This window comes from Nipponia nippon, unplaced genomic scaffold, assembly GCF_047370975.1.
Source record: "Nipponia nippon isolate SJK-2023a ecotype South Korea unplaced genomic scaffold, ASM4737097v1 scaffold_36, whole genome shotgun sequence".
NCBI lineage: Eukaryota > Metazoa > Chordata > Aves > Pelecaniformes > Threskiornithidae > Nipponia > Nipponia nippon.
The window spans coordinates 1,074,257-1,101,187 of NW_028262354.1; the positions used below are offsets into that span (position 1 = coordinate 1,074,257).

At 59.1% G+C, this 26,931-nt stretch overlaps 2 protein-coding genes across 6 annotated transcripts in view; both read right to left on the reverse strand.

Moving 5' to 3' along the window:
• Positions 1-1,028: 1,028 nt before the first annotated feature.
• Positions 1,029-6,577, reverse strand: MTMR11 (myotubularin related protein 11). Its single transcript, XM_087772187.1, has 15 exons — positions 6,421-6,577; positions 6,232-6,347; positions 5,237-5,309; positions 5,011-5,153; positions 4,650-4,900; positions 4,342-4,429; positions 4,161-4,249; positions 3,956-4,077; positions 3,792-3,855; positions 3,234-3,304; positions 2,985-3,160; positions 2,739-2,909; positions 2,333-2,557; positions 1,857-2,129; positions 1,029-1,277 (listed from the first exon to the last, which is right to left on the reverse strand). The coding sequence occupies exons 1-15, from the start codon at positions 6,467-6,469 to the stop codon at positions 1,146-1,148; spliced, it is 2,043 nt and encodes a 680-aa protein (XP_087628313.1). The 5' UTR covers positions 6,470-6,577; the 3' UTR covers positions 1,029-1,145.
• A 1,962-nt stretch (positions 6,578-8,539) lies between these two features.
• Positions 8,540-26,931, reverse strand: part of OTUD7B (OTU deubiquitinase 7B) — a 37,943-nt gene continuing 19,551 nt past the window's right edge. For 2 of the 5 annotated variants that reach the window (XM_087772135.1, XM_087772134.1), the window contains 9 exons: positions 26,658-26,873; positions 21,571-21,672; positions 20,574-20,701; positions 17,966-18,078; positions 17,194-17,321; positions 16,454-16,603; positions 15,468-15,582; positions 14,280-14,364; positions 10,610-13,255 (listed from right to left, as the gene is read on the reverse strand). In XM_087772135.1, coding sequence (XP_087628261.1) covers positions 11,948-13,255; positions 14,280-14,364; positions 15,468-15,582; positions 16,454-16,603; positions 17,194-17,321; positions 17,966-18,078; positions 20,574-20,701; positions 21,571-21,672; positions 26,658-26,873 — 2,345 coding nt within the window. In that variant the 3' untranslated portion in view covers positions 10,610-11,947. The other 3 variants (XR_015707830.1, XR_015707829.1, XR_015707831.1) reach the window with 3 other exon arrangements.

A 26,931-nucleotide genomic window follows, 5' to 3' on the forward strand; every position in this document is an offset into this window, starting at 1 on the left:
GGGATCCCGGTGCTGGGACAACCCAGTGCCATGGCAGGGGGGATCCCAGTGCCGGGGGGGATCCCAGTGCCGGGAGATCCCAGTGCTGGGAGATCCCAGTGCTGGGAGGGATCCCAGTGTGGAGGGATCCCAGTGCTGGGAGATCCCAGTGCCAGGGGATCCCAGTGCTGGGACAACCCAGTGCCATGGCAGGAGGGATCCCAGTGCTGAGAGATCCCAGTGTGGAGGCATCCCAGTGCTGGGGGATCCCAGCATGGAGGGATCCCAGTGCTGCAACTACCCAGTGGCATGGCGGAGGGGATCCCAGTGCCGGGGGAATCCCACTGCGGAGGGATCCCAGTGCTGAGTGATTCCAGTGCCAGGGGGATCCCAGTGCCGGGGGATCCCCACCCCGCGCCCCCCACCCGGTTCCCCCTCGCAGCCACACGCCGGCACCGGCAGAACCGCGCTTTAACGGGCTCTGCCACATGGCGTGCGTGGGAAGCGCCCGGCCCAGAGCCCCGCGGGGCTCCCGAGCCCCCACGCCGTCCCCGTCCCCCCGGCAGCGCCCCGGGGCCGGGTCCCTCGCGCCGTCCCATGGCGGAGGGGCCGGGAGCGGGACGTCGGCCTCGTGGCGGCCACGGCCGGGCCCAGGGCCTTGCAGGAGCCAGGACCTGTCCGTCCCCGTCCTCCTCGGGCAGCCAACCCCAGGTGCGGCGCCGGCCCCGGAGCCGAGGGCCCCGCTCCCGGCAAAGCGCGGGGGTCCCCCGGTGACGCCCTGCAGCGGGGCCGGCTCCTGCTGGCCCAGGCTGGATGGGGCCACCCCAGCCCCGAGCTCCTCAAAGCCTCCGTCGAGGTAGCAAGAATTTTAATGAAAAAACCAAGAAGCCGCCGTGTCCGGCGAGAGTCGGGGGGCGCCTCCGGGGACCCCCCGCTCTGCCTCCTCCAGCCCAGGCGCCGGCAGCGGAGCGGCCCCGCAAAGCCCCGCGCCCCGGCGAGGAGCAGGGGAACCGGTCAAAGGCACCGGCGGAAGGCGCAGGGCGGTTTGGGGGGGTCCCCAAAACCCGCACGGCTGGAGGGAGCCCCGGGCCGGGACCCCCGGAGCCCCGCCGAGGGACGGGGCTGCCCCAGCAGCGTCCCCACAGGGGGTCCCGTCCCGGGGGCCCTCACCGCGAGGGTGCGAGGGGGCTGCCGGCGGCCTCGCTGCGGGGTCCCGCCGGCTGCCAGGCGCTGAGCCGGTCCTGCAGCAGCGTCAGCTCCTCGGCCAGGCCGGCCGGAGACGGGGCGAAGCGCCCGCGCTGCGGGGAGACGTGGTGTGCGGCCGGGGGAGAGGCGTACGGGGCCGGGGGACACGGAGGGGGCCGGGCTGGATGGATGCGGGGTCGGGATGGATGCACAGGGGGCCGGGCTGGATGGAGATGGGGGTGGGATGGATGCACACGGGGTCAGATGGATGTGCATGGACTTGGGATAAATGGGAATGCAGTCGGGATGGACGTGCATGGGATCAGGATGGATGGATACAGGGTTGGAATGGATGGAGATGGGGTTGGGATGGATGTGGGGTCGGGATGGATGCACACAGGATCAGGGTGGATGGACATGGGGTCAGGATGGACGGACACGGGATCAGGATGGATGGATATGGGATCAGGATGGATGCACAGAGGGTCAGGACGGATGCACACAGGCAGGACCACCCGCACCAGCCTCAACCCACGTCCCGAGCCGCAGGCCACGGCTGGGGAAGAAGAAACCCCCTCCGAACCGGGAACCCCTCGGGTCTGCGCCCACCCGGGACCCCCATCACAGTGCAGCCCCGCCGTGCCTCAGTTTCCCCCACCAGGGAGCCCCCCCAGCCCGGGTGCCGGTGTTACCTGTGCCTCGGGCAGACCCCGCAGGTAGCAGCGTCGCCAGAGCCGGACCGAGGGTCCCGCAGCGCAGGGCAGCAGCAGCCCCGGGGGGGTGGCGGGGGGCCGGCTGCCCCCCGGGCTGCCCCCTCGGTCGCCGAGGCTCTCCAGGGAGGGGGCCCAGCGGGACAGGCGTGGCGGGGGGCGGCCGCTCCGCCAGGGAAAGGGTTGGGGCGACAACGTCCCCTTGGTCAGCACGAACACGTTCCCGGCCCCCGGCCCCGGCCAGGCGTCGGCGGGCTGGGAAACGGGGGGAAAAAATAGGGATTGGGGAAAAAAAGACGGGGGAAGAGCCAGCGGGAAGGGAAAACCCCGCAGTTAGGGACAGGGCAGCTTTTTGGGGGGCACAGGGCACCAGGAAGGGATTTAACACGCAGAGCACCCCAAATGGAGCGGGGTCCCTTCCCGGCGGTGCAGCCCCCCAGCGCCGAGCCCTGACTCACCCTGCCCGGCGTCTGGGGGTCCGCGGTGCCGGGGGGGCCCCCGCCGCCAGCAGCGCCCGCTGGGTTCCTGAATCGGGCCCGCTGCTGCCGGCTGTAGCGCAGCCCCCAGTCCCAGACGGCGGGCAGCCCGCAGGCAGCGCTGCCCGTCCTGCCCGCCGGCGGCATGCCCGGAGCGGGGTCCCGCCAGCCGTTCACCGGCGTGTAGGTCTGGCTGTGGGGCCGGTGCTGCGGGGAGGAGAAGGGGTGAAACAGGAGCTTTTGGGGGAGGGGTCAGTCCCCAATTGGGGATGCGGATGGGGAAACTGAGGCACGGGGACGGGAGAGGATTCGCCTCCGTCCCCAAACCTGTCCCTAAACCCGCTGCCTCTTGCTGGCAAGGGACCCGGGAGTGTCCCCCCAGGCTCACCGGGCTGCCGCGGCCCCGCTGCCGCTGGCAGCTGAAGAGGAAGGTGCTGAAGTAGGGGGCGAAGCTGCTGTCGTGGAGGGCCAGGAGGTACGCCTCGGTGAAGCCGAAAGCCGCCGGGAATTGCCGCACCAACTGCCACGTGCAGTCCAGGAACAGCAGGAAAACGGGGGCCTGGGCGGGGGACACGCGTCCGTGTCACCTGCCGATGACGGCGCTGGGGCGGCGAGGGCACGGGGCGGCTCTCACCTCCTCCCGGGGGCTGTCGCGACGGAGGAGGCCGAGTCGGCGAGGAAAGGGGTGCCCGGCTGCCACCCACTCCCGCTGCACCAGGCTCTGGAAGCCGGGCAGGGTGCGGGTGTGGGGGTCCCCCAGGAGCTGCACCAGCGAGGCCAGCAGGCAGTTCAGGTCCCGGTCCGATGGCTCTGGGGGGACGAGGCGGTGTCGGGGTGTCCCCAGGCCGGCAGCCCCCCAGCCCGGTGCTCCCGCCGCCGCTACCTTGCAGGAGGACGGAGCAGCGTCTCCCCACCAGCAGCGATGCCACCTCCACGGCTTTTCTCAGGCAGGTGCTGGGGGGTAAAAGAGGGGGTCAGGGCACCCCAAAATGCCACGGCCGCCTGCCCGGGGGCCTGCAGCCCACCGCAGGGTGCTCACGCACCCACCGCAATGCCCCCCTCGCCCTGCAGCCACCGGTCGGGCTGTGGGGGGGACCGTCCGCCATGGGGAGGGGGGATCCCTCCACACTGGGATTCCCCTGGCACTGGGATCCCCCCCTGCCATGGCACTGGGTTGTCCCAGCACCGGGATCCCTCCACACTGGGATCTCTTAGCACTGGGATCCCCCCTGGCACTGGGATTCTCCTGGCATTGGGATCACTCAGCACTGGGATCCCTCCATACTGGGATCCCTCCCAGCACTGGGATCCCCCCTGCCATGGCGCTGGGTGGTCCCAGCACTGGGATCCCCCCCCCGGTATCTCCCGGCACTGGGATCCCCCCCGGCACTGGGATCCCCACCCCGCACCCCAAAAAAAGCCCCCGCCGCCGCCCGCTCACCGGACGTGGTCCAGCCAACGCGTCCCCTCCAGGGCCGAGAGCCACTTCTCCTCCGCGGCCGCGCCTGGCTCGCGCCGGCAAAGGATGGGGGGGTCAGCGGAGGGGACGGAGCCCCGCGGTGTTGGGGGGGGTCCCCCCACCGGATCCCCCCCGTCCCCGCTCACCGGGCAGGCAGAGCGCCCGCAGCTTGAGGTGGGCAAGCTGGATGTCGGCGAGGGTGGGCAGCTCGGCGGTGTCGGCCAGCACGCAGGGCCCGCGGCCCCCCAGCAGCAGAGCCTCCAGGCACCTGGAGGGGGGGAGTGGGACCCCCGGGTGGGGCTGGGTTGGGGCAGCACCCCCAGACCCCCCAGGACCCCGGGCGGGACTCACCTCACGTCCTCGCTGCCCGGCTCCGAGGCTGCATGGAAGCGGGCGGCTCTCAGCAGGTCCCCGCCGCCCGGGTGGTGCCAGCACAGGCGCTGCGGGTGAGACGGGGCGACACCCCCCCACATCACCCCCAAGCCCCTTCCCTGGCCCCCCCAGCACCCCGTCGCCCTCCCGGGGCACTCACAGGCACCCGGCGCTCCTCGAAGTGGGCGAAGGTCCGCTTGAGGTCGTGGTCCAGGAGCCCGCTGGGCACCCACAGGTACCGGGGGAGGCTGTGGGCAGAGGGGGGGGCGTGGGGCAGGTGCCCCCCCAAATCCCGGGGTGCCATTTCGAGTGGTTTACCCCAAACCGCGGGCGGAGGGGAGGATTCTCCCCCCACCCCTTCACCGCCGCTCCCCGGTCCCCTCGGGGCGGGGGGGGTTCATGCTGGGCCCCCCACCCAGTGTGGGGTGCTGGGGGCCCCGGGGACCCCGGCGTCCGGCCGGGCCGTACCTGGGGGCCATGTCGAAGCGCTCGTTGACGGCGCTCACCCTCCAGCCTGCGGCACCCAGGCGCTTCAGCTCCTTCTCCCAGTCGCGCAGGCTCTCGAAGAGCAGCGTGGCGGCCGAGCCTTCCTCCTCCTCCTCTTCCTCATCCTCATCCTCCACGGGGGCTTCGGCAGGGCAGGACCAGCCACCGTGTCCCTCGCCGGCGTCCCCCAGCCACGCGGCCGCTTCCCGCGCCTGGGCGATGGCGTTGGCGACCTGCAGAGAGGAGCCGGGACCGGGCATGAGCCCCCCAAAAATCCACGGAGCGCCCCAGCGCCGGCACGAAGCCTCCCTGTCCCCCCCCGAACCGCCACCCCCCAGCTCACCCGAAACGCCTGCGGAGCCAAGCCGTTCTCGTGGAAGTGGAAGCGGAGCAGGCGGAAATCCCGGCAGAAAACGGCCAGCTCCTCGGGGATGAACTTGAGGGTGGAGGCGGCCGTCAGCACCTGGGGCTTGGCGACGCTGCTGGCTGCGGCGGGCGAAGGGGCGGCCGTCAGCGCCGGCTGAGACCTGCCCAACTCATCACACGGGGCTCGGGGCTGCCACATTTACCTGCCACCAGCTTGCGGATGCAGGGCAGCGCCACGTCGTACTCGCTGCGGAGGAAGGCGCGGGAGCCAGGGGCCTGCGGGACAGCGGGGAGAGCTGGAAGCCGCCCTGGTGCGTCCCCTCCCTGCCCCGGGAAGGGCGGCGGGGCTGGAGCCGGGATCCCGCCGCCTTTGCCGGGCTGGCGCTGGGCCCCGCGCCTGCCCCTTGTCCCCACCGCGTCCTGCAGCGAGGGGGTCCCGGGCGGAGGCAGCGGTTCTGCAGGCGATGAGCAAGGGTGGGGCTGGGATGGGGTCGGGATGGGGCCGGGATGGGGCCGGGATGGGGCTGGGGTGGGGACGCAGTGGGATGGGGGTCAGGATGCGGCTGGGATGGGGCTGGGGTGGGGTCAGATGGGGTTGGGAGGGGGCTGGGATGGGGCTGGGGACGCAGTGGGACGGGGGTCAGGATGCGGCTGGGATGGGGTACGGATGCAATGGGATGAGGTTGGGATGGGGCTGGGTGCCACTGGGATGGGACCAGGATGGGGCGGGGATGCAGGCGAGTTGGGGTTGGGGATGCAGCCACAATGGGATTAGGATGCAGCCGGGATGGGGCTGGGATGGGGTAGGGAATGCAATGGGATGGGGTCGGGACGGGGCTGGGATGGGGTGGGGATGCAGTGGGATGGGGATGCGATGGGGTCAGGATGGGGCTGGGGTGGGGTGGGGTGGGGAATGCAATGGGATGGGGTTGGGACGGGGCTGGGATGGGGATGCAGTGGGATGAGGTCGGGATGCAGCTAGGATGGGGCTGGGGTGGGGTCGGGATGGGGCGAGGATGCAGTGGAATGGGGCTGGGATGGGGATGCAATGGGAGGGGGCAGGGATGCAGTGGGATGGGGATGCGGTGGGATGGGGTCGGGATGGGGCTGGGGTGGGGATGCGGTGGGATGGGGCGGGGGCGCAGCGGGCCGGGGCCGGGGTGCGGGGCCCCGCTCCCGCTCCCGCTCCCGCTCCCACCTGGGCGGGCAGGAAGGCGACGCGGCGGTTGGTGCAGAGCAGCGTCCCGGGGACGGAGCCGTCGCCCTCGCCGCAGCGCTGCCGGGCGCCCGCCGCCTCCTCCAGCACCAGCTCCCCTGCGGGGACGGGGCGCTGGCTGCGGGGCCCAGCACCCCGGCCCCAGCCCCCGCGCCCCGGCCCCGGCCCTACCTGGGAGGCCGGGGAAGGCCGGCCGGCGGCCGCCCGGGGCCCCGCTCATGGCGCCGGGACTTTGACCGGGCTGGGCGGCGGCGGCGGCGGCGGCGGCCGGAGCGGAGCGGAGCGGAGCGGAGCGGAGCGGAGCAACGCGGGAGCCCCGACCGCCCCCGCCCGCCCCCGGCTCCCGGCGGGGCGGAGCGGAGCGGCCGCGGGAGGACGGGCAGGGGGCCGCGCTGCCCGGCCCCCGAAGCGGGGAGAGCCCGGGGGGGGGGGGGGGGGGGCACGGCCGGGATGGGGGGGGGCCGGGCCCCCCGAGAGGGACGGGCGGTGCTGGAGGGGGCGCAGGCAGCCCCCGGCACCCCGAAAGGGGCGTACGGAGCTGGGCGGTGGGGGAGACCCGTCTCCAGGCGCCCCGTAAGGGATGGACGGCATCAGAGGGGACATACGGCTCCAGGCACGCCGTAAGGGATACGCGGTGCTGGATGGGGTACGTACAGCCCCCAGCGCCCCAAAAGGGACGGGCGGTGCTGGAGGGGGGGGTCTACAGCTCCGGGAGGGGAACCGTACACCTCCAGGCACCCCATAACAGGCACCCGGTGCCGGACGGGGTAGGCACAGCCGCCGGCACCCCCAAGGAACACTTGGCCAGCCGAGGGTCGCACCGCGCCGTGCGCGGCGGGAGTACGCCGCGACCCCTGGCCCATGGGGGTGCCCCCAGCCGACGCGGCCGCTCCTCGGACCGGGGCCGAGCGGCTCTGCCGCGGAGGAACGAGCTGCTCCGTGACTCACCGCCGAAGCACGGCCTTCTCCTCCCAACCCCGGAAAAACCAGCGCGCCGCCGGCACCCGCGCCAAGCCGGCCTGGCTCCCGCCGCCCCAGCCCCGCCGAGGCGACCGAGGGGCCCTGACCCCGCTGCAGGTGGATGGTGGCCCTGGGCCGTGTTTGCCAGCCCCCCGCTGCCATGAAACCCCTGGGCACCCCAAAACCCAAACCCCCTCGGCTCAGCCCCTCCTGCCAGGGCAGCACCGGTGCCGGCACAAGGCGGGATAAACCCCGGCATAAACCAGGCTCAAGGGAAACCAGCACGGCTGGAGCACACGCCCCGGCTAAAAATCTGATTTTAGGTGTATTTGCCTGCAGGTTTTGGGGCAGCCCCGGCTTTGGTGGCTGCAGCTCGTGCACCCCAATTTTCCTCCTGCAGGAAAATCAGCCGGCGGAGCATCCCGGGGAGCTTGGCCGGGGCTTTGGCTCCGGCACCTGGCGGAGAAGAGGAATTTCCTGCAGGGCTTTAACCCAGGGCGGCTCTCCAAGGCGAGGGCAGCGTCCGCGCCAGCTCGGGGTCAGCCCGGGCCGCCCCGAGAACCGGAGGAAAATTGGCCGGCGCGGGCAAGCCGGCACCGACGTGGCGCTGGGCACGGCCTGGCCGCTCGCCGAGGCTACGAGGAAGGAAAAACACCGGGAGTGGGAATAGAAAAGCCCAATGCAAAGAAATCCTGCGGGAAGCACTCCCACCTCCCCGGACAAGCGTTTCCATCCAGCCCCAAAGCCCCCAGCAGCGGCGGCACAGGGCGAGGACGCAGCCGCCCTTCCCCGCTTGCAGCCCGGGGCTGCGCCGCCGAGGCCGTGGTTGCCGGTGAACACGCTCGGAGCGAATTTTCCTCTTTCTGAACCCATTTAAGCTTCAGCATCCAACACGCCCTGCGCCAGCGAGAAGCTGGATCTCATCTTTCCGCTGGAGAAAAGCTTTGCTTGGGTATTAAATTGTTTAAAGCATCCCCGGGCACCGGCCTTCGAACGCAGCCGGGGAAAAGGTTCCTCCCAAAGCAGCGCGGACGGGCGACAGTGGAGACGGAGGGGCGGCTGGGGCGGTTTCTGTTTTAAATGTCAGCGCGAACGCGGTACCTAAATAGAAGGAAATCTGCCCCCGGCCCCAGGGAAGAGGGTGGAAGGAGGACGCTGCGCGCCGGAGCGGAGAAAAAGCCCCAAACCCCCAATAACCGGATGGAGGAGGGGATGAGGAGCGGCCCCAAGGCGGGGAGCTCGGGGCACGGAGGACGGGGACACCCGGAGCCCCTCGGGGGTGAATCCCGCGGGAGAAGCGGAGGAAAGAGGCTCGGCCGCTGCCCGGGGCTCAGGAGTTGAGCGTTGTTTATTGGCAGTGAATCTACGGTAGCACGAAGGACGCGGCGTACAGCCCGACTGCTCGCTACGGCGGTGCCCCCGGCGAGCGGAAACCCCCAAGTCACCGTTCAATTCCATTCTTGAATTCAAATATTGAATTAAAACAAACAAACAAACAAAAAGTCTTTTATGAATAAACAATGGCAGAATGAGTTCAGGTCACTTCCCAGCGATGACCAGAGCATCCCCCCGGCCTTCCCCCAGCGGGGCCGGCTGCCGTCGGTGAAGGTAAATGCTCCGTTCGACAAAATAAAATGCTCATTAACGGGTTTTGCACACCCTTAAAGAAAATCTTCACTGCCCCCAGGGCCGGAGGGCAGCGACGCTTCGCCGACACCAGTAAGTGCACTTATTTAAAACCCGGGGATCGCGCCGCAGCCTTGCCGTCGCCGAAGGGAGAAAACCCCTCCCGGGGCAGGCTCGGTGCTCCTCCTCCCCGCAGGGTGCTGTGGGGGCTCCCGCTCCCCCACCCAACCCACCCCGCTTTAAAAAATAGGCGCCGGAAAAATATCGGGTCCCACGCCCCGAAAACACGGCGCGGGCAGCGGCTTTAGGGTGTTTCTGAACCCAACCGGCGGAGGGGAGAGATCATCTTTCAATAAATACAATTTGTAGTTAATAGTCCCTTACAAAAGAAAAAAAGAATTTAGTTTCACCATAAAGGAAACAAAAATGACCTGAAAAAATCCTTCGTGGTTCTGAAGAAGCGCAGGGGCTTCGGTGCGACCCGGGGAAAAGCTGAAAAAACGCGGTGCAAAGATTTCTCATCATTGCCTGAAGTTCAATTTTTTTCCCCCTATTTGGATTTTAAAAAAAAAGCTACAAGCTCTACTAACCCCAATAAAATCCGGCAGCGCCGGCACCGCAGATCCCGCCAACCCCCGGCGCCGGGAGCCCCGCGTGCGCCGAGGCCGCGGGGCCGCGTCCGACCCCCGCACCGGAGAGCCGCTTTTGGGGCGCTTGGCCCCTTCCCTCCAGGTTCGCACCCCCTCCCCGGCGCTGCCGCTCCGCGGAGAGGCACCCCGACACAGCCAAACTCCGGTAATACGAACGCAAAGCCCCCGGCCAAACGTGTTTTCCCCCCCCAAAAAAGCCTCGGGAGGAGAAAGAGCGCCCACAGCTCTGGCCGTACGGGGTTTGAGAGGGTTTTTGGTCTTTGGTCGAGCATCCCCCTCTCCCACCGCTTTCGGCAGCAGCCGGAGGAAAAATAAGCAGCAGAAATGGGTCTGTACAAACCAAGCGACCCCCGGACAGCGAGGAAGCCGTTTGGTTTTCAAACATCTCGGCTTAATATTTGGGATGAACCAAGAGATGGCCGCGGGGTGACCGGGCCGAGAGCCCGCGGCGCTTCACCAGCACCGAGCATCCCCGCGCCCCGGGTTCGAGCACCGCGGCTTTACCGCGGCGCGAGGGAAGGCTTCGCCGCCCGGCGCCTCACCTACGGGAGCGGCGCCGGCCCCCGCTGGCACCGACCGCAGGTTAAAGCCCTTCCGCAGCCGGGCAAGGCTCACCTGCACTTGGCCATTTAATAAAACCAAAGAGCGCGACTCCAGCCGGCGTTAAACCATCCCCGGGCTATTCACAACCGAGCAGCTTCGGTGGCTCGACCCAAACCGTTAGGGCCACGCTTAACGACCCCGCGCCGCCACCTCCTCCGGAAAAGGCCTGAATTGGCGGGTTTTTAGATAGACATTAAACTGGTAAAACTTGCGGGTTAGAACCGAGCCTCAGCGGATTTGTGGGAATAAGGCTTCAGGTGATTCGCCGGCGTTAAGTACACTTTCACCTCCTCGGCCCCGTTTTCTCGGCCCCGCGCCCCGGGAAGGGCAGCGGGCGGGAGCGGCACGGGAAGGGATTGCATAGTTCGATGCCTTCTGAAAAACAACAAAAACCCAAAAAACCAAAAAGAGGGAATGGTGTAAAGCTCTGAATTATCGGTATAATTCATGGTTTATTTTCACGTGGTAAAACGCTGAACCTTGCTGTATACAGGATCGAGTCCGGTTTGGGAGCTGTAGTTACAAAAAAAGAAAAAAAAAAAAAGGAGAAGGAAAAAAAAAAAAAAAAAAAAAAGATCTGTGCAAACATTGCAGTGCTAAAGTGAAGCCCACCCTGCGGGACGGGAGCGGGAGCGCGCGGTTCATCCCGCGCCGCAGGGGCTGGGACGGGGGAGAAGGGAACGTAGTGGACCACGTCAAGTCTGTAAGTTAGCTACGGGTTCGTTTTTTCTTAACGTTTCGCTCTTTAGCCCTATTATCAAAAATACCTTTTAATATTCCTCAGCCTAAGGTCGGTTACGTGGCTCAGCAAAATGGAGCCGAGTTAATCCGATTCAGCGGAACAGAGGTAGTACGGAAGTAGCTTGCTCAGGTAGAAGGAGTGATGGCGGGCGGGCGTCCGTAGGGCTGCACGCGCCCGCGGCGGAGTTCCCTCCCGGTGCTCCTTGTCCTCTCTACCTCCCCGCGCCGGTGGTTATTGCTGGGTGGAGACACTGACCTTGTTCCTTGGCGCGGTTCTAAGCCGGGTCGACCGTACTGTGACCGGAACGGCTTTGCACAGGAAAAAAAACACCCCTCAAAACCACTCAAGCACTGTGACCGCCCCCTCCATCTCCCTCCCACCCCAAGAAAGAATTTAAAAATAACGTTTTAAAACCAGAGCCGAGCCCGTCGGAAGGGCAGAGCCCCGAGCCCACCGCTCCGAGATGCTCAGACATCCGATGGGGCCGGGCTCGGACGAGTTCAACTGAGAAAAAACCCCCGATAACATCCAATTCCAACTAAGTTTCGCTCAGTACCAGCAAAAAGAAATATAAAATAAAAACAGTGTTTAAACAAACCCAACAAACTCTATCTCAATTAAAAGGTCTGTGACATTCAAACTGAAATTGCTGGGGCGTTTTCGCTCCCTCCTGGGCGGTCAGCGACGGCGGAGTCCAGCTGGAAGGACCCGGCGGGGTGCTGCTCCCCGTTCGCCTTCTCCGAAAGCTTTGGTCTGGTTTATTGAATCGTTTTGAAGAATCCCCCCCTGCCTCCACCCTGTGCTCGCCCTCCGCTCATCCCGGGGGCTCCCTGCCAGAAGCAGCCTCTCGGAAAGCATCCTCCTCCCTCTGGCGGGGTCTCCGGGAGCGGGGCCGCTTTCCCTCGCCCTCCCGTCCCCCTCCTGCCTCACCTCCGTCACCTCCGCCGATTCCCATTTCTCAGCCCATCCGGCCAAATGCCCGCTCCCTCCTTCCACAGACACGGAGAGGAGCATGGGGGGGGGGGGGGGGCTTAAAATAGAAAAACCAACAACAACAAAAATATTATTGCATTCCCCATCTTTCATGGGTCCCAAGATCGGCGCCGGGGCAGAGCGCTCAGAACCTGTGCACTAGACCCTCCCGCTCCTTGCGTTTCAGCTCCTCTTTGTAACAGCAGGAGCAGAAATTCCCAGTTTCCGGATGTCCGTAAAAACTGCAGTTCGGCTGCTTGCATTTGGTCTGCTGAACGTTATAAAGAACTCGGCTTTTATTTTTGTCCGCCGGCGTTCCTTTCTGCGAGCTGTCCTGCTCAAGGTATTCCCTGTAGCCGTTGCTGTGCGGGGGGAGGCAGGCTGAGCCGTCGCACTCCGACGGGTAGGTGGGATGGACGTCCGTGTCCGTGGGGGAAAATCTCCCCAGGTGGGAAGGGCTGCTTTGGTAGGGATTCGGCCGCGCCTGGGTGCAATGCCTGGGTAAGGTAGCGTAGGGAGGGAGGCTGCTGCAGGGCCCGCCGGCGACCTGCCGCCTGCTGTCTTGATAGCTGGGGGGATGCGACCCTTCCACGCTGTTGACCACGGAGGGTCTGGGAAAGGTGAAAACGCCCGAATAGCCGGAGGGAAAAGCTGCTATTTTAGCACCGATGGCCAGATCTGGGGTCTGGATGGTGTACGCGGGGGGAGGCTGGGGGTACGCGGGGTTGAGCATCGCTTCCTCGCCCTTGTGGGTGTTCGCCTCCGGCTCCAGCTTCTTGGCAGGGGCAGCGCTCCCCAGTGCCTTCTTCTCCGCCTCCTTTTGTTTCTGCTCCGCCATGAAGCGTTCCTCGGCATCCAGAAGGTACCGCTGGATCATCTCCTCCTGGTACTGGTGCCGGTTGCTGGTCTTGAGGTGGCCGGCGAAGATGAACTTGCGCTCTCCCTGCATGGCGGCCCGGAGGATGCTCAGGCTCAGCCTGACGTCGTTGCTGTATTTGTAGGGGTCCGAGGGCTTTTCGGGGGCTGCTTTACCCGGGCAGGTTTTCTCCACAGGAGCTGACAAGTCTCCTTGGGAGGATTCCTCTTTGCTGCCCTTCCTTGACTTCAAGGATCCTTTCTTCTTCTTCTCCAAGGTATCTCCCTGCCCGTTGCTCACACCTCCCTTGATAGTTTTGCTGTGCATCAAGCCACCCATGTTCTTTTTTAGCTTGCTTCCCAAAGTCTTGCCAAAGCTGCCCAGCTTATTGGCAACCGAGTCTGCCCGTTTTTTATCTTTTTCCTTATCCTTTTCTCGGTCTTTCTTTGGTTTCTCTTTGTCCTTGCAACCCCTGCTGCCACCATTGCTTGCTGAACTGCTGCAGACCGACTCCTTGTCCGACTCTCCCGACTCCGCAGCTGAACGAGCATCGTCGCCCGCGGAGGCTGTAGGGGATTCCGGCTGGGCCAGAGGCGCCTAGGGAGAAAGAAAACACAAATATCAAAGTCCAGTAAGATCCCGAGATAAGAATTTTCAGGCTGAAGGTGAAACAGAGAAGTAGGCACTTGCTCGGAGAACGGAGGGGACAACATTCAAACAGGCAGTGGGACACAACCCCAGCAGCCGTCCTGCACGCCCCCAAGTGTCTTAACTTGCTAGAGGTTTCGGGGAAAAGCTAAAGAAGAAGAAGGGGGTGCTACTGGCGAGGAGGGGGCCAGCAAATTCCCCCTCTGGTCACCCACAAGCGCGGTGGGCACGGCCGGCACCCGTCTCCTGGGGTCAGGGCATCCTCCGCTCCTTTGCATCCAGGGTTCGCACGTGGATGAGGCCGGGATGGGGACGGGTTGGGGTATTTCTAAGCAAAGCCTCTGAGAGCACGTGGCCGGTTAGGGAGGTCACAACCAAAACGTCACCGTTCGAGCTCTGCTCCAGAGATGACACCTCGACAGTTCCAGACAGACCAAAACAGCTCGCGTTTAAGTTTGGGGAGTTTTCTCCTAAAAAGGGAAGAGGGGGAAAAAAAAAAACCCTTCATGCTGTCAAGGCAGCTACCACCGCCTGCCAACGCACCACCACGGAGATGTGGGAAGCAGACAGGAGTTTTCCTGCCAAGGAAAGGTCCCAGGAAAACTACAGTCGAACCGCGCGTCTCAAGGCGGCTTCTGGTGGCCGTAAACCAAGGGTTCGTGTTTGTCTTGGAGCAAGCGGCGGCGTCTTCGCTGCCAGCCACCTACACCAGAGCCTGCCCCGCGGGACGTACAAGGGCTGCGCTCCGAGTTTGCACGAAGAGTAAAAACGGGCACGAAAAGCTCTAGGAAAAAAGCGCGCGCACAAAGCCCCAGTTGCTGATCTGCTCAGAGCAGCGTCAGCTGCGGTTTGTGGAGGCAGAGGCAACCTCACGTGAAGGAGAGCGAGCCAGCCGACGACTTCACGGCTGCTGCCCTGCAGAGAGGGGGCTTAAATAATGAAAGGGTAAAGACACCGCTCCTTGTCTCTTTACCTGCGTGTCACAAGGCAACGTGATCCACTTAACATTCATGTAGCTGTGCAGCAAGTGCAGCTTGGCTTCCAGCGATAACGTCACGCTAAAATTCAAAACAAGCATAAAAAAAAAAAAGTTAGAGTCAAGTTTCATCTTAATAACTGAGGTTCTCCTGCATATTGACCGTTATTTGCCTGTCGTCGCTACATTAAAAGGCATGTTTTAACACAACAGGTAAAATTGCATCGGGACAGCAGCCATACAAAAGGTAACGTTTTTGTAGCCTTCCAAACCTTTCAATTAAAACCCAAAGGAATAAATAAGACGACTCCTGAGTATCAAAATCAAGCCTGCTACGACTTAAAATGAACTCGACAAATAATCTTACTTGTACATGAGACAAGTAACAAAAAAGCAGATGTCTGATCTAAATAGAGCTGGTTTCAAAATGATTCTCCTCTCCACAAAAACAACTTCAGAGAAGAGTAAAGATGTTTTCTCAAAAATTTCCACTTGTCAAAAAAAATTAAAATTGAATTCTTTGCACTAAAAACACAGGGACAGAATCCTTTCTGCTGGCTCCAAACCCCTCAAAATGAGATAGCGTATCGGTAAAACCTGCCCTGAATTTGAATACTTTGATCTTGGAGGTTTCTAGGTTTCCTAACCCGAAGTCAGATGATGGGCAAGTCACGCTTCCAGCTCCCCGACCGCGACGCCCACCGGTGCCGCCTCCTGGCTCAACAACAGGAAACTCGCCGCTACCAAACGGCGGCACGGCTCGCCCGTAGCCCGAGTCAAAAATAGGGTGTCTGACCGCGAGCCGTCCTCCCCACGCCAGGGCCCACGCTCCGAGATGTTTGTTATCTTCGAGTGGGGACAGAGGAATGGAAAAATACAACTTTTTTTGGGGTGAATACAACAGCCGATCCTCCCTTGCTTCTCGTTTCTGAGCGACGCCTAGTCTGAAGCTCCAGGAGTTGGAGCAATCACCTCTCTGCCTTGTGGGAATGAAGCTGATGAGATGCCACAATCCGACCCAAAACGTACCGAAATCAGGGCATCAGAAGAGAACGAAGTACGAGAAAAAGCCGCTCCATCCCCACCCAATAGGTTCATACCCCGAGTACAACGTTCACCCAGACGCAAGAAACCCCCAGCTGGGGACCCTCCAGCCGTGACCGCCCTGGTTTGCCCTTAACCAACCTGGCCAGCTTGACGTTGTCACTGTCGTCTTTTCCCCACTGCCACTCCTTCCCGGGATCCACGGCAAAGTGCACGGGGAGCAGCTTGTGCTCCGAGTCCGTCAGGGGGATCACAGCTGCACGGGGGACAGAAAGCCCACTTTTAACACCCGAAAGGACAAACCTTTCACCTTGGCAGCCAAGCTCTGAATGCCCACCAAGAACAACATCACCTCTGATGGCAACCGGTGTCATGCCAAGTCACACAGTGACTGCCGACGCTTGTGACCGTAGAATCACCACAGAATGGTTTGGGATGGAAGGGACCTCCAAAGGCCATCCAGTCCATCCCCCTGCCCTGAGCTGGGACGTCTTCACCCAGACGGGGCTGCTCAGAGACCCGTCCAACCTGGCCTTGACCGTCTCCAGGGATGGGGCACCCACCGCCTCTCTGGGCACCTGTACCAGCGTCTCGCCACCCTCAGCGTGAAAAATTTCTTCCTTCTGTGCAGTCTGAATCCACCCTCTTTTAGTTAAAACCATCCCCCCTTGTCCTGTCGCTACTGGCCCTGCTAAAAAGCCTGTCCCCATCTTTCTTATAAGCACTGAGAGGCGGCAGTGAGGTCTCCCCGCAGCCTCCTCCTCTCCAGGCTGAGCACCCCCAGCTCTCAGCCTGTCCCCACAGCAGAGCTGGGCCACCCTCTGCCCATTTCGGTGGCCTCCCCTGGCCCCGCTCCCGCAGCTCCATGTCCTTCCCGCGCTGAGGACCCCCGAGCTGGACGCAGGGCTCCGGGGGGGTCTCCCCAGAGCGGAGCAGAGGGGCAGAATCCCCCGCCTCGCCCCGCTGGCCACGCTGCGGGTGAGGCAGCCCAGGAGACGGCTGCCTTTCTGGGCTGCCAGCACCCACTGCCAGCTCACGTCCCATTTGTCACCCACCAGTGCCCCCAAGTCCTTCTCCGCAGGGCTGCTCTCAATGCTATATTGATATAAATCTTGTTTATCACCTACCTTGATCTTTTGTGGGTTCCTTCTGCTCCATGGACACCAGGGCAGAAAAATGGGCTTGGTCGTAAGCCAGTACCAAGGGAGACCGATGGCATTTGTTGGCTGGGACTTCCAGGGGAAGATAGATCCCTCCAAAAGGAATAGGGGCAAAGGCTGGAAAGAAATCAGGGTGGTTAGTTTTCACAATAGGTTAAAGAGTTAAGAGTTGTTTATACTGAAACTGCTCCAGAACAAGCTGTTTGCTTCATTCAAGGTTTCACCTGCAATTATCTCGCAGCTCGAGGGACACTAAAGAAAAACAAAACCGAACCCACAACCCAAAATAGACATCTATTTTACATCAGGAGGAACGCAGTTGCAAGACGAACCTGTCTTTTCTATAAAAAACCCTTCTTCCCTCCTCCACAAGACAAGTGAAAATTTGCACACAGAATGATGGTAATTGATTAATCTTTTCTGACAGGAAATTAAGTCTGCCGGTGGAAAATACGACACGCAGGGAACGGAATTTCCCATCTCTACACACATGTGTCGGGGTAAAAGAGGTAGAAAAAAACCCCATCACGCAGATGCTCTTAGAAATGGCAAAAGATCAGGCTGCAGCAGTTCAGCACACCCCGTGCTCTGCTCTCCGATTCAAGATCCGAGCAAAAAGACCCCGTGAAAACGTGCTGCAGGGAAGAAACACAGGGTTTGAGCACGCACAATCCATAAAGACTTTTAAAGGAGAGCGCAGTTCTTACCTTCTCCCCCCGAGTCCCGCAGCATCGTGTCTGCCACCACCACTATGGGTCTCTTCAACACGTGGGCAAGGACGAAAACGTGAAACTCCTCCAGGCTCTCGTACACCGGCTCTTCGGAGCTTTCAACTCTTCGGGAAATGAGAAAGACATTAATTTTCGCTACTTGCATATTTAACCATCGCTTTTAAAAACAGGAAGGAGTCTTTATAGGCAGACAGGTAGAGGTGGATCATATTAACAGCATTAAGTCTAGGCTCAGCTCCAGTTTGAAAGTTTAGATGTAGATCCCCAAAACCACCCTATGCTAAGACAAGGGTTGTATCCAGGACACAGCACGTCGCTGCCTGGCGCTTCTGGGAGTCTCTTATCCAAAGAGCCTCAACAGCGGCGTTTGTTTGGGTCGGCTGCGGCGACAAAGCGCCCTCGAAAAACAGAGCGAGCGCTGCAGAAATCCCCGACTTGTGTTTATTACCCTCATTTCGGAGCCATCGACACGAGCATGAGAAAAGACAAGTTTTGCGTTCGGTGTGCGCGTTACCCCACGAAAGGGGTCGTGCAGCACTTAAATCGTTTCCCGTGATGCTTTAGGGACCTCTCGCTGTTCCTCGTCATCCTTCAGCCTTCCCCTTCAAACCCTGAACCAAAGCAGCAATCCCCAGCCTTGTCCCGTGGCCCGCCCTTGAGGATTATCCCGAGCTGTACGTTGAAGGAAGATATTCGCTGGGTTTTACATCTAGACTTATTATTTCTTAATTTGGTCCCCTCCACCTACCCTCCACAGCCGCCGCCGTTGGTGCCGTAGTGCACGCGAGGCTCGCTGGACGCCAGCTTGATCAGCTCATTCCACTCCTTCTGCCACTCCTCTTCGGTGTAAACGAGACCAGACTGGAAAACGGCAAATAAATGGCAATAAAACCCCCAAAATCTTCAAAGGAAATATTTTCCAATCTCTGCAGCATAGTTTTATACAGGCAGCCACAACTTTTCGCTATGGATTTATGCAAAAATAATCAATGCGTTATGCAAAAAAGTGCACATTTCCCAATCTCTTCTCAAGGCAGCCGGGGAGATAATCTGCCCGAGACGAAAATGTGCCGTTTTGTGGGATGGAAGTAAACATTTCAGCCCACCGAATGAGAGGAAACCTTTACTCTTACACTAAATCCTTCCAGGATTAAAGACAACATCACCTATTGACAAGAGACAGGGGGACAGACAAGCGGACTAGCTAAAATAAAGGTTTGCCTCTAGAATTTATTTTCCTTCAAAAAACAACAAAAGACACCGTATCATCCAGAAACATTCAATTCAAGGGCCGCTTTGGTATTTCAACACACGGCGAACCTACAGTTTACTCACATTTCCTTACGCTATGATTGCAAAATGTCCGTTCTGCAGCCTGCGACAGGCGGCTCCGGGACGGCGCTGCACCCAGGGCAGACCCCCGCAGGGCGCAGCCCTCTCCTCGCCAAGCTGCGATGCTCTGCAGCCGCCCGCCGTCCCACAGCGCTCTGCTGCAGAACACGCCGCCTGCGGTGCAGCCACCCTGCTCCATAAAGTCTGCATTGGGACAGACTTTTTAGCAGGGCCTGTAGCGATAAGACAAGGGGGGGATGGTCTTAAACTAAAAGAGGGGAGACTCAGACTGGATGTAAGGAAGAAATTGTTTTTACACTGAGGGTGGTGAGACGCTGGAAGGGGTTGCCCAGAGAGGCGGTGAGTGCCCCATCCCTGGAAACACTCAAGGCCAGGCTGGACGGGGCTCCGAGCGACCTGATCGAGTTGTAGGTGCCCCTGCCCATGGCAGGGGATGGACTGGATGGCCTGGAAAGGGCCCTGCCATCCCAAAGCGGTCTGTGATTCTGTGATTGAGACCAGATTCAGGAATAGCACCTTTTCTCCTTAACGCAGAAGCTTTTCAAATAGCTTCCAATACAATCCCAGAGTTAAAAGGCATCAGGAGGCACATTCATCCCAAGGAAGGGGAGAAATACCTTAAAAACACAAGGCCGTGCAAAAAGCTACGCTCGAGCCTGCTGTATTTAAGGTCACAAGCCAAGAAACGCAACGGGAAGGGCAGCAGCCTTTCCCTCCTCCTCCTTTCCCCGGCTCCATAATCGGAGCTCCAGCATCCAAACACAACATCCTAAGGCCTCAAAGCTGCCAAGAAAACCTTCAAGCCGTGCACCAGAAGCAACCCATGGCACGTTCAGCTCTCCACTTGCTCAGTAAGGTATCAATTAAGTTTCTCCGCTCCCGGTTAAGTCGTCAACGCGAATTCTTTCATCACTGATCTAAAGCTTGTGAAGCAAAGCACGGGAGAATATTGCACCCAGGGTGGGTTGTGAAATTCAGAGCAACATCCATCACCCTGGGCTGCTTCTTTCAGAGCTTATTTGGGAAGGAGGAGCTCATAATCCTCGACTTCCAGCCAACTGCTTAAGCGGTACCTGCAGCTCCGGGACCGTTGCACCACCTACGTCCCACGTCTCCTGCCAAGATCCTTCGGCTTGTGCCGAGGACTACGACCAGGGCATGCCGCTGCCACATCCTACGCCCTGCGTATTTTCAAGCCCTTTTAAGATCTGCAAGTCACTGTTCTTTGCTGACAGCTAATTCTGGAGCACGCAGTTTAAAGCGATGCATAAAAGCATGCTTTTAATAGCAGTAAAACCTCCGATTATTTATTAACTACTCTGCTTCAAACAGGGAAGCACGTATTTTTCAAACTGTCAAGATAGGAATCTTGTGCCCTTCCAAAAATAAAGAGGAAGCTGGAGAGTAAACAACATCGCTCAGTGTCAGGTGGAAACAGAAGTTTGCCCTGTTCACAAAAGCATCCCGAGGCGGAGGGGCCGTCTCCAGCACCTGAGGACATCTGGTAACCTTCCACCGTGACAAAGTCCCCTCCCTGCTCTCGGGGGGGCTGCGGCACAGCGCTGAAAGCCTTTAACATGGCAAGTTCATGAATTTCCTTTTTTGGTGGAGGAGTTTGCTCCGCGCTCGGACCGAGGCACATCTCGCTGATCTTTATTGCTGGAGAGACCGACGCCACAGCGTTGCTTTTCTCTTAAGAGCCCAGCACGGCCGTCGCGTCCTGCTGGATCTTAAATGCCTGAAGGCAACGTTTGTTTTCCCATCGATATTGGGCATAACACGGTTCTAATAAATAATTTTCCTACCTTGTAATAAAGAGAATTTTGCCATAGTTTAGACTGAAGGATACCTCTCATCCTGGCACAGCCAAGTACCGCAAGCCAGGGAGTTGCCCAAAATTCAAGACAGACTTTGTCACGATAGTTAGCAGCTCCCAGACCCGTGGGATATTTTATCGAGACCTTCCCCTCCGCAAAGGGGACGGCGCTCGGTCTGGTTCCTACCTCCTTGTTCTGCTGCGTTTGCTGCCAGCGCCACCTCCGCTTCAGGGCTTCCCTTTCCACGCCTTTATCCATCAAGGTGTAAAGGGATTTGCGAAGCATGAGATCTCTGTCGTGGAAACCCCACATACCTGCACGGGGGAAGAAGAAAGCAGCAGAGGATTAGCAGCAGCTGGCATCGCCCCATCGATCCGCTGAGGTCCTGCAGCCTGCCACGAACCAGGGGAAGCGGGAAAATGGGGAAAGAGAGGCAGGGAAACGCAAGTTTCGCCAGCTAAATAACACAATTCCTGGTTCAAAGCCTGCATTTTCCACCTGCAGTGAGTTTTCATGCAGCTAAATGGAGATGCTGCCACCTCTGCTTTCAACTCTAAGGCATCTCACAGATGCAGCAAAATATTTGTTCGCAAAATCACGCGCTCCTTTACATCAACATCTGATGGAAAAACGAGACCGGGTTAAACGAGACTGTGGTTTTGCTGTGTCTGAAATACAAATAGGAAGGAAACACACAACGCCGCTGATTTGAAAGTCTAGAAACCTCAGAAAATTTACTACAGTCACACTTGGCGAGATGAAATCAAACCTGAGCCCTTGAAACGTCACTGTGCGAGAGGAGGGAAGGGGCGGCGCTGTTATTTCACGTTTCCGTCAGGAAAACTCGCCCAATGGAAGGGGAGAGGGATTTTAGAAGCACACGAGCTATGGGCAGCCTGTTTCCTTCAACCCATTCCTCTCCTACAGAGCCTGAGCATCGTGACCGCTCGCACGCCTACTGCCGCGGCGGCCGGGATGAGCAGCAGCATCCCGGTTTCCCGCGGGAACGGATGGGGAATGCTCGGTCCTGCTCCCAAAGGATGGTCCCGGGCTCTCCCCCCCAGCAGAGCCGCTTCCCCAGTCTCAGCCGAGAAGGGAGGTGGCACCGGCACGATGCACGTCACCAGGTCTGAAGCGAAGCCGTTGGTTATTTCGCCTGCCGTAAATTCAGTCACGCTCTTACCCAGGGAGGCGGCGTGGAGCAGGCAGTTCCCGTCGCCCGTGGTGGCCAGGGGAAGCAGCCTTTGGCAGCTGGGATCCACGTTCGCCCACCAGTTCAGACGACCTGCGGGAATATTTGAGAGCATGAAAACGGGGCCCGTTGCACAGCGCGGGACTGGCGGCTGTGCTCCTGCCCTCCAAAAGCGCCGACGAGGATGGAAACCTGCTTGTTTTGCGGGGGAACGCCCAAATTGATGAGCGGTTATAGACCCATCGCGTGGCTGGAGGAAGGAAGGAGTCAAGACGGTAATAAAGCAACAAAAAGGGGAGACCGGAGCTGCAAAACTTCATGGGGATGCAGGGAAATGGCCAGGCTGAACTTAAAGTTGTACAAATTAAGAGTTAAAGCTGGAAACGGGAGCCAGCCCAGCCAGGACTTTAACCCGGCCCGGCGTTCTCCTCCTATCCATTTCTCCCCCACCCTACTTATTTCAAAACCCCCAAAACCATCGGGCTGAAAACACCTCCCGAAATGCCCGTCACAAACAGAGCCCAACAACTTCTCCAGTTAAGAACTGCTTTTCATTTCTTCTTGTAACCAAATCATTCCTATTTAAACCGTCTCCCGTCGGTCATTTTTCCCCTGCTCGCTGGTTTAGGTACAATACTCAGGGACTTTTGCTGATCCCAGCAGCTTTACCAATGAAAATGCAAACTGACAGTGCTTTACGCCATTTAAAAATAGCAGCTTTTTGGTAATATAAGGCACTTGTAGTAATTCAAGTCAAGAGCATCTAAAAATAGAAGCTAGGAAAAAAATTAACAGTCAAGTACAGCGCGACTGGAGGTTAAACATTTATCAAGGAAACGAAGCTGGGCTGAATTTGGACTTTGAACTTACAACCCGGCCTGCGTCTCGCTGCTATGCCCTCAAAACCAGGCGCTGCCTCCCTTGGCTGCCACTGTTTCCAGTAGCTTTGCTGCAGCCGATCCTGTGCAACAGGCAGTTTTTTGGCTGGTAGATGCTGCTCAGGCTTCCAACGAGTTGCATTTAAATTGCTCTTGCAGAAAAGCGGCCCTTTCCCAGCATTTTAAGGAACCTCTCTCTGCTCCCGAGCACGGCCCCTGCCAGCGACCCAGCTCTCAAACACAGGATTTCTTGACATTGTTTGCACAACCTCGGCAACAGCAGCTGTAGAAGAGCTAAATACAGAAAATTTGTTTTTAAACATCGATAAACACAGGAAAACATAAAAACGCAGAGCTAACTGCAACGCCAGGCGGGTAATTTCTTTTCTCCGCATCGGGAAAGGAACCCATTGGAGTTGAAAAGTGTTTAGCACACAGCCTCGGGACAATAGCTCCGCTCGGAAAAGCCGGCTATTTTCCCTCAATATAGCTCCTGGCACAGCCAAGTCGCAAGCCTGCGCCAAGTGGCACAGGGCCAGCGGAGCGAACCGAGCAGCAAAACAGCGTCTCACAAAAGCTAACCAAAACGTAACGCTACTGCGGGCAGCGCTGAGCTGCTGGTTTTTTTCTGTTTAAAATCCATTTCACGTTGCTCCTGGAGAATTTGCTGCTCTCTTCAGCGGCCAGGGGAGTTTGCATCTCTGGTCGGCGCTTTGGAGGTTGTGCAACCTCTCGTCGAGCCAAGTCAGGTCCAGTTCGGAGGGGACACACCTTGGGGAGGCATTTCTATTTGCAGCGCGCGGTCACGCCGTGCCGCGCACATCCCCGGCGAGGCAGGCAGAGTAATTTGTACGGATTTCCAGTTACGCAAGACAAGTCATCTCGAAAGAAACCGCATTCCCTAAGCCCTTCTCCAAATGTTTTGCTCCGATCAAGGCGGTGGAAAGGCCAAGAGGCCCCCTAAAAGTATTTAAAACAACATATTTCTCTGCACGCGGTTATTAGGAGCAAGCCCTGAAAGCTCTACAAGAAAGATAACCGGATTCAAGAGCACGAGGGATCTTCCCACAACCATCGCTCGAGCGGCGAGGTCGGCGACAGCTCTTCTGCACGTCTGGAGAAGTCCACCAGCATCAAGAGGCTTTCCCTGCTTCCAGCACCGTGACTCTTATGGGGTCCAGATTTGCTACAGAACATCTGTTTGTCCCAGCAGAGATCAGGAACCTGCGCCCAAAGGTGTAACTTTGGGTAAAATACCATCGTTTCTTCTAACAGGAACCATCTAAATAGGTCACGGCGATAGGAAGGAACAAAGACGGCGCTCCTCCCAGCCTGAAGACGAGGACTGACTCATCGAAAAACCAAATGGCTCCCCTAAGGCTACCAGCACCGTAATTACAAGGCCAACCTCTCCGCGTGACGACGACAGCGTTCCCGGGGGTGACTTGGCCTCGCGCTGCTCGGGCTGACGTGACAGATCAACACGAACGCCCACCAGGACCTCGGTGCGGTGACTGCAGGGCGCTGGGGCTCTTCCCCCCTGCTGAATCACTGGTGGAGGTGAAGGAGCAGGATCACCACCTACAAGTGGGCTAAAAAAAGAGACCAAAAAAGGAGAGCAGCTAGAAAAAGTGGCATCTATGCTGAAGCAAGCTCGTTTCATCTATCTAAAATGAGATAATTCACCTGTAGTCTCCTTATCTAATCCAGAGCTTATCTCTTTGAGGAAAACAATACCCGCAGAAAACATTTTTGTTTCAGGATCTGGCAGCGATAAGAGCTTGTTCGAGTGCGGTTACACGTCGGTAGCTACTTTCTCCCATGCTTTGGGGAGGATGGGAATCAAAGGCTTCCAACCAACCCTGCCAAAACGATGTGACCCACGGCAGCGCGCATCTCACCGAAAGCTCGGTCGTCCTCCTCCGGGCAGTCGGGGATGCCTCCCTCCGCGGCACAGGCTCACCTCCCGGTCGCGGATGACAGTGGAGGGGCCGAAGGCATCGCGGCAGCGGTCCCGTGCCACAGGCAGCGATCTGGCAGGAAGGGAGCGGGCAGAGCCCAGCACCCAACTTCTGAGAATGTTTCACCTGTTTTTTTGAAGCAAGGTGGACCCAGACGAGAGCTCGCCTCTCCTGCCGAGGGAACCAGTCCGGCCAATGACTTATGGGCGAAAATATTTGCAAGTCGGATGCCAGGTAGGTAAGAGCGAGTGGGGTATGTGTCCACACGTGCCTCTGCTCACGCACGGGCTAAACCCGGGCTGAAAACCTTCTCAAAAGCCGGGTGATGCACGGCCAAGGCACCCATTTCTTTGATTGCCCGCTCTGAGACGCGGGACATTTACACCCCAAGAACGAGGAACCCGCTTGCGGTTCCTGCGATGCCGTTCCCATGGTGAAGCAAGCACGCCGATCTCTGAACTCAGCAGTTTTTAATAGTCCACCTACAGATGTTTATTAAATATTAGTCTGAAGTGCGAAGCAGGAGGTTTCTTGCCAATACGCTGGGGGACGTTCGAAGGCGTGCTTGGCACCGCGTCCCGACCCCGGGGAGAAAGCCTGACCTCGCAGCCAAGGCAGACACCAAACCCAGGGGTTTCTTTCAGTTCTTCCTTATTTTTTTTTTTCCAATAGCCTCGGGAAAGGCACCGCCGACTGCTCCTCTGTGTGCGCAACGAGAAAAACCACTCTGTGTCTTCAAAATATAGGGCAAGGCTTAATCCATTTAGGTTCGTAACAAAGAACGCAAAGGTTGCGGCAAGGGCCAAGTTTTCAGCTCCACCAAGATCTTTTCATACAACTCTGAGCACGTTAAAAGCTTTCCGAGAGGATGTCATTACAATTTACAGCCACTTTAAAGCGCACTTACTCTGCCCACGGTGGTGTAAAGGGATCTCTGGACAGGAGGAGGAGAGCATCTGAACCTTTATTGGTCTATAAAATATTTGCTTAATCCCCTAAGGACAGCGTGTACTAAATTAATAACGGGAGTCACCGTAGATCATAGCACCACGCTCAAAACTCTACTTCGAATTAAGCTTGGAATATTTTATATGTGCAGCACAGCCCTTTAATCAAGATAAACACCCATTTATAACAAACCCACATACATAATGCAGACACACTTTAGTCTTCAAAAGGCACTCTCTAAAAATCAATTACTTGACGTTAACGTCGTCCCGGCAGGCCAGGAAGCATCCCCAGCGCAGGGACGGAAAAGCACAGCCAGCCCTGCTTCCCCCAGCTCGATCCCGTGCTGAACGGCAGCGATCCGACACCCCCGACTCCGCTCAGGTGCGGATCGGCGCGTTTGATTTGCATTAGGCACGACGGCTTCGCCGGCGACGAACGGCAACGCTGCTGTAACGAGATCGCTTGGATCGAGTGTTCATTTCCAAAACATGAGAATATTTGTTACAGGAACACTTGAGCAGGAGAGGGCTAAAATTTGACGTTAAGAATATGTTCTCCCCGAAGGAATAGTTTTCTTGGTATGTGCGTCGGTGACGGAAACAACGGCGAGGGGTAAAGGCTCCCGAGCTCCCGCCCGGTGACCTCCTGCCCCCCGCCCCATGCAAGCCGTCCTGGCAACACGCATCAGGCTTTCTCCGCCAGCACGGAGGTCCCGTTCATTCACCGGCTAAATCTTATTTACAGAGCACCTAGCAACTATTCAGGAGGAAACCAGCACGCTGGAAACCAAACCCATCTGCACTCCTAAGGTGGCTCCTCTCCAGGCAAACAGGGAGCCAGCAGATGAGCTTTCCTGCGTTGAAGCAGCATATAAAATGCATCATCAATCTAAAATGTTTGTAATCGCTTCTAATATTTGTCAGCGGTGATGAGCTACTGTTTGCGTTCTGCAGGAATCTCTTCTCCCCCCTCCTCTCAGCGAGGCTGCCAGGACGGTGCGGGCACGGGGAAGCTCGGAGGGTGAGAGAACGCAACTTTTTTGAGCGTTACCATTGAGCTGCATGAGCGATGACGACATCCACAATTTATTTACATTCAGTGCCTGCAGGCAAAGTGAGGCAGACTCTGACTCAACTCTTGCACCGTGCTATAAAAAGGGATGAAATAATACCTATCAGATACGCGTCCTTGCAGCGTGCTCGCTTCCCTGCGGCCTCAGGCTCGCTCCCGGTGGTACCGCCGCAAACCTGCCGCCGCCGAACTGTGTTAGCATTAAAAAAGCACTCACCGGCCTGCTCCAGCGCCACCAGCATCGACTGCTCGATGAGGTCTCGCTCGATGAAGCTGCGGAAGTCCTCGGTGTACACGGTGAGGTCGGGCAGCTGGAAGGTGCAGATGGGCATCTCCAGCAGATGCTCGCTGCTGCCGTTGCTGGAGACGTGGGAGCGGGCCAGGGAGACGATGGTCGAGCTGGCGTGGGAAATGCCTCGAGACAGGCGTTTTTCTGAGAACGAAGATGAAAAAAACTCCTGAATGGTGCAGAAGCAGCAAACCTCGCAGAA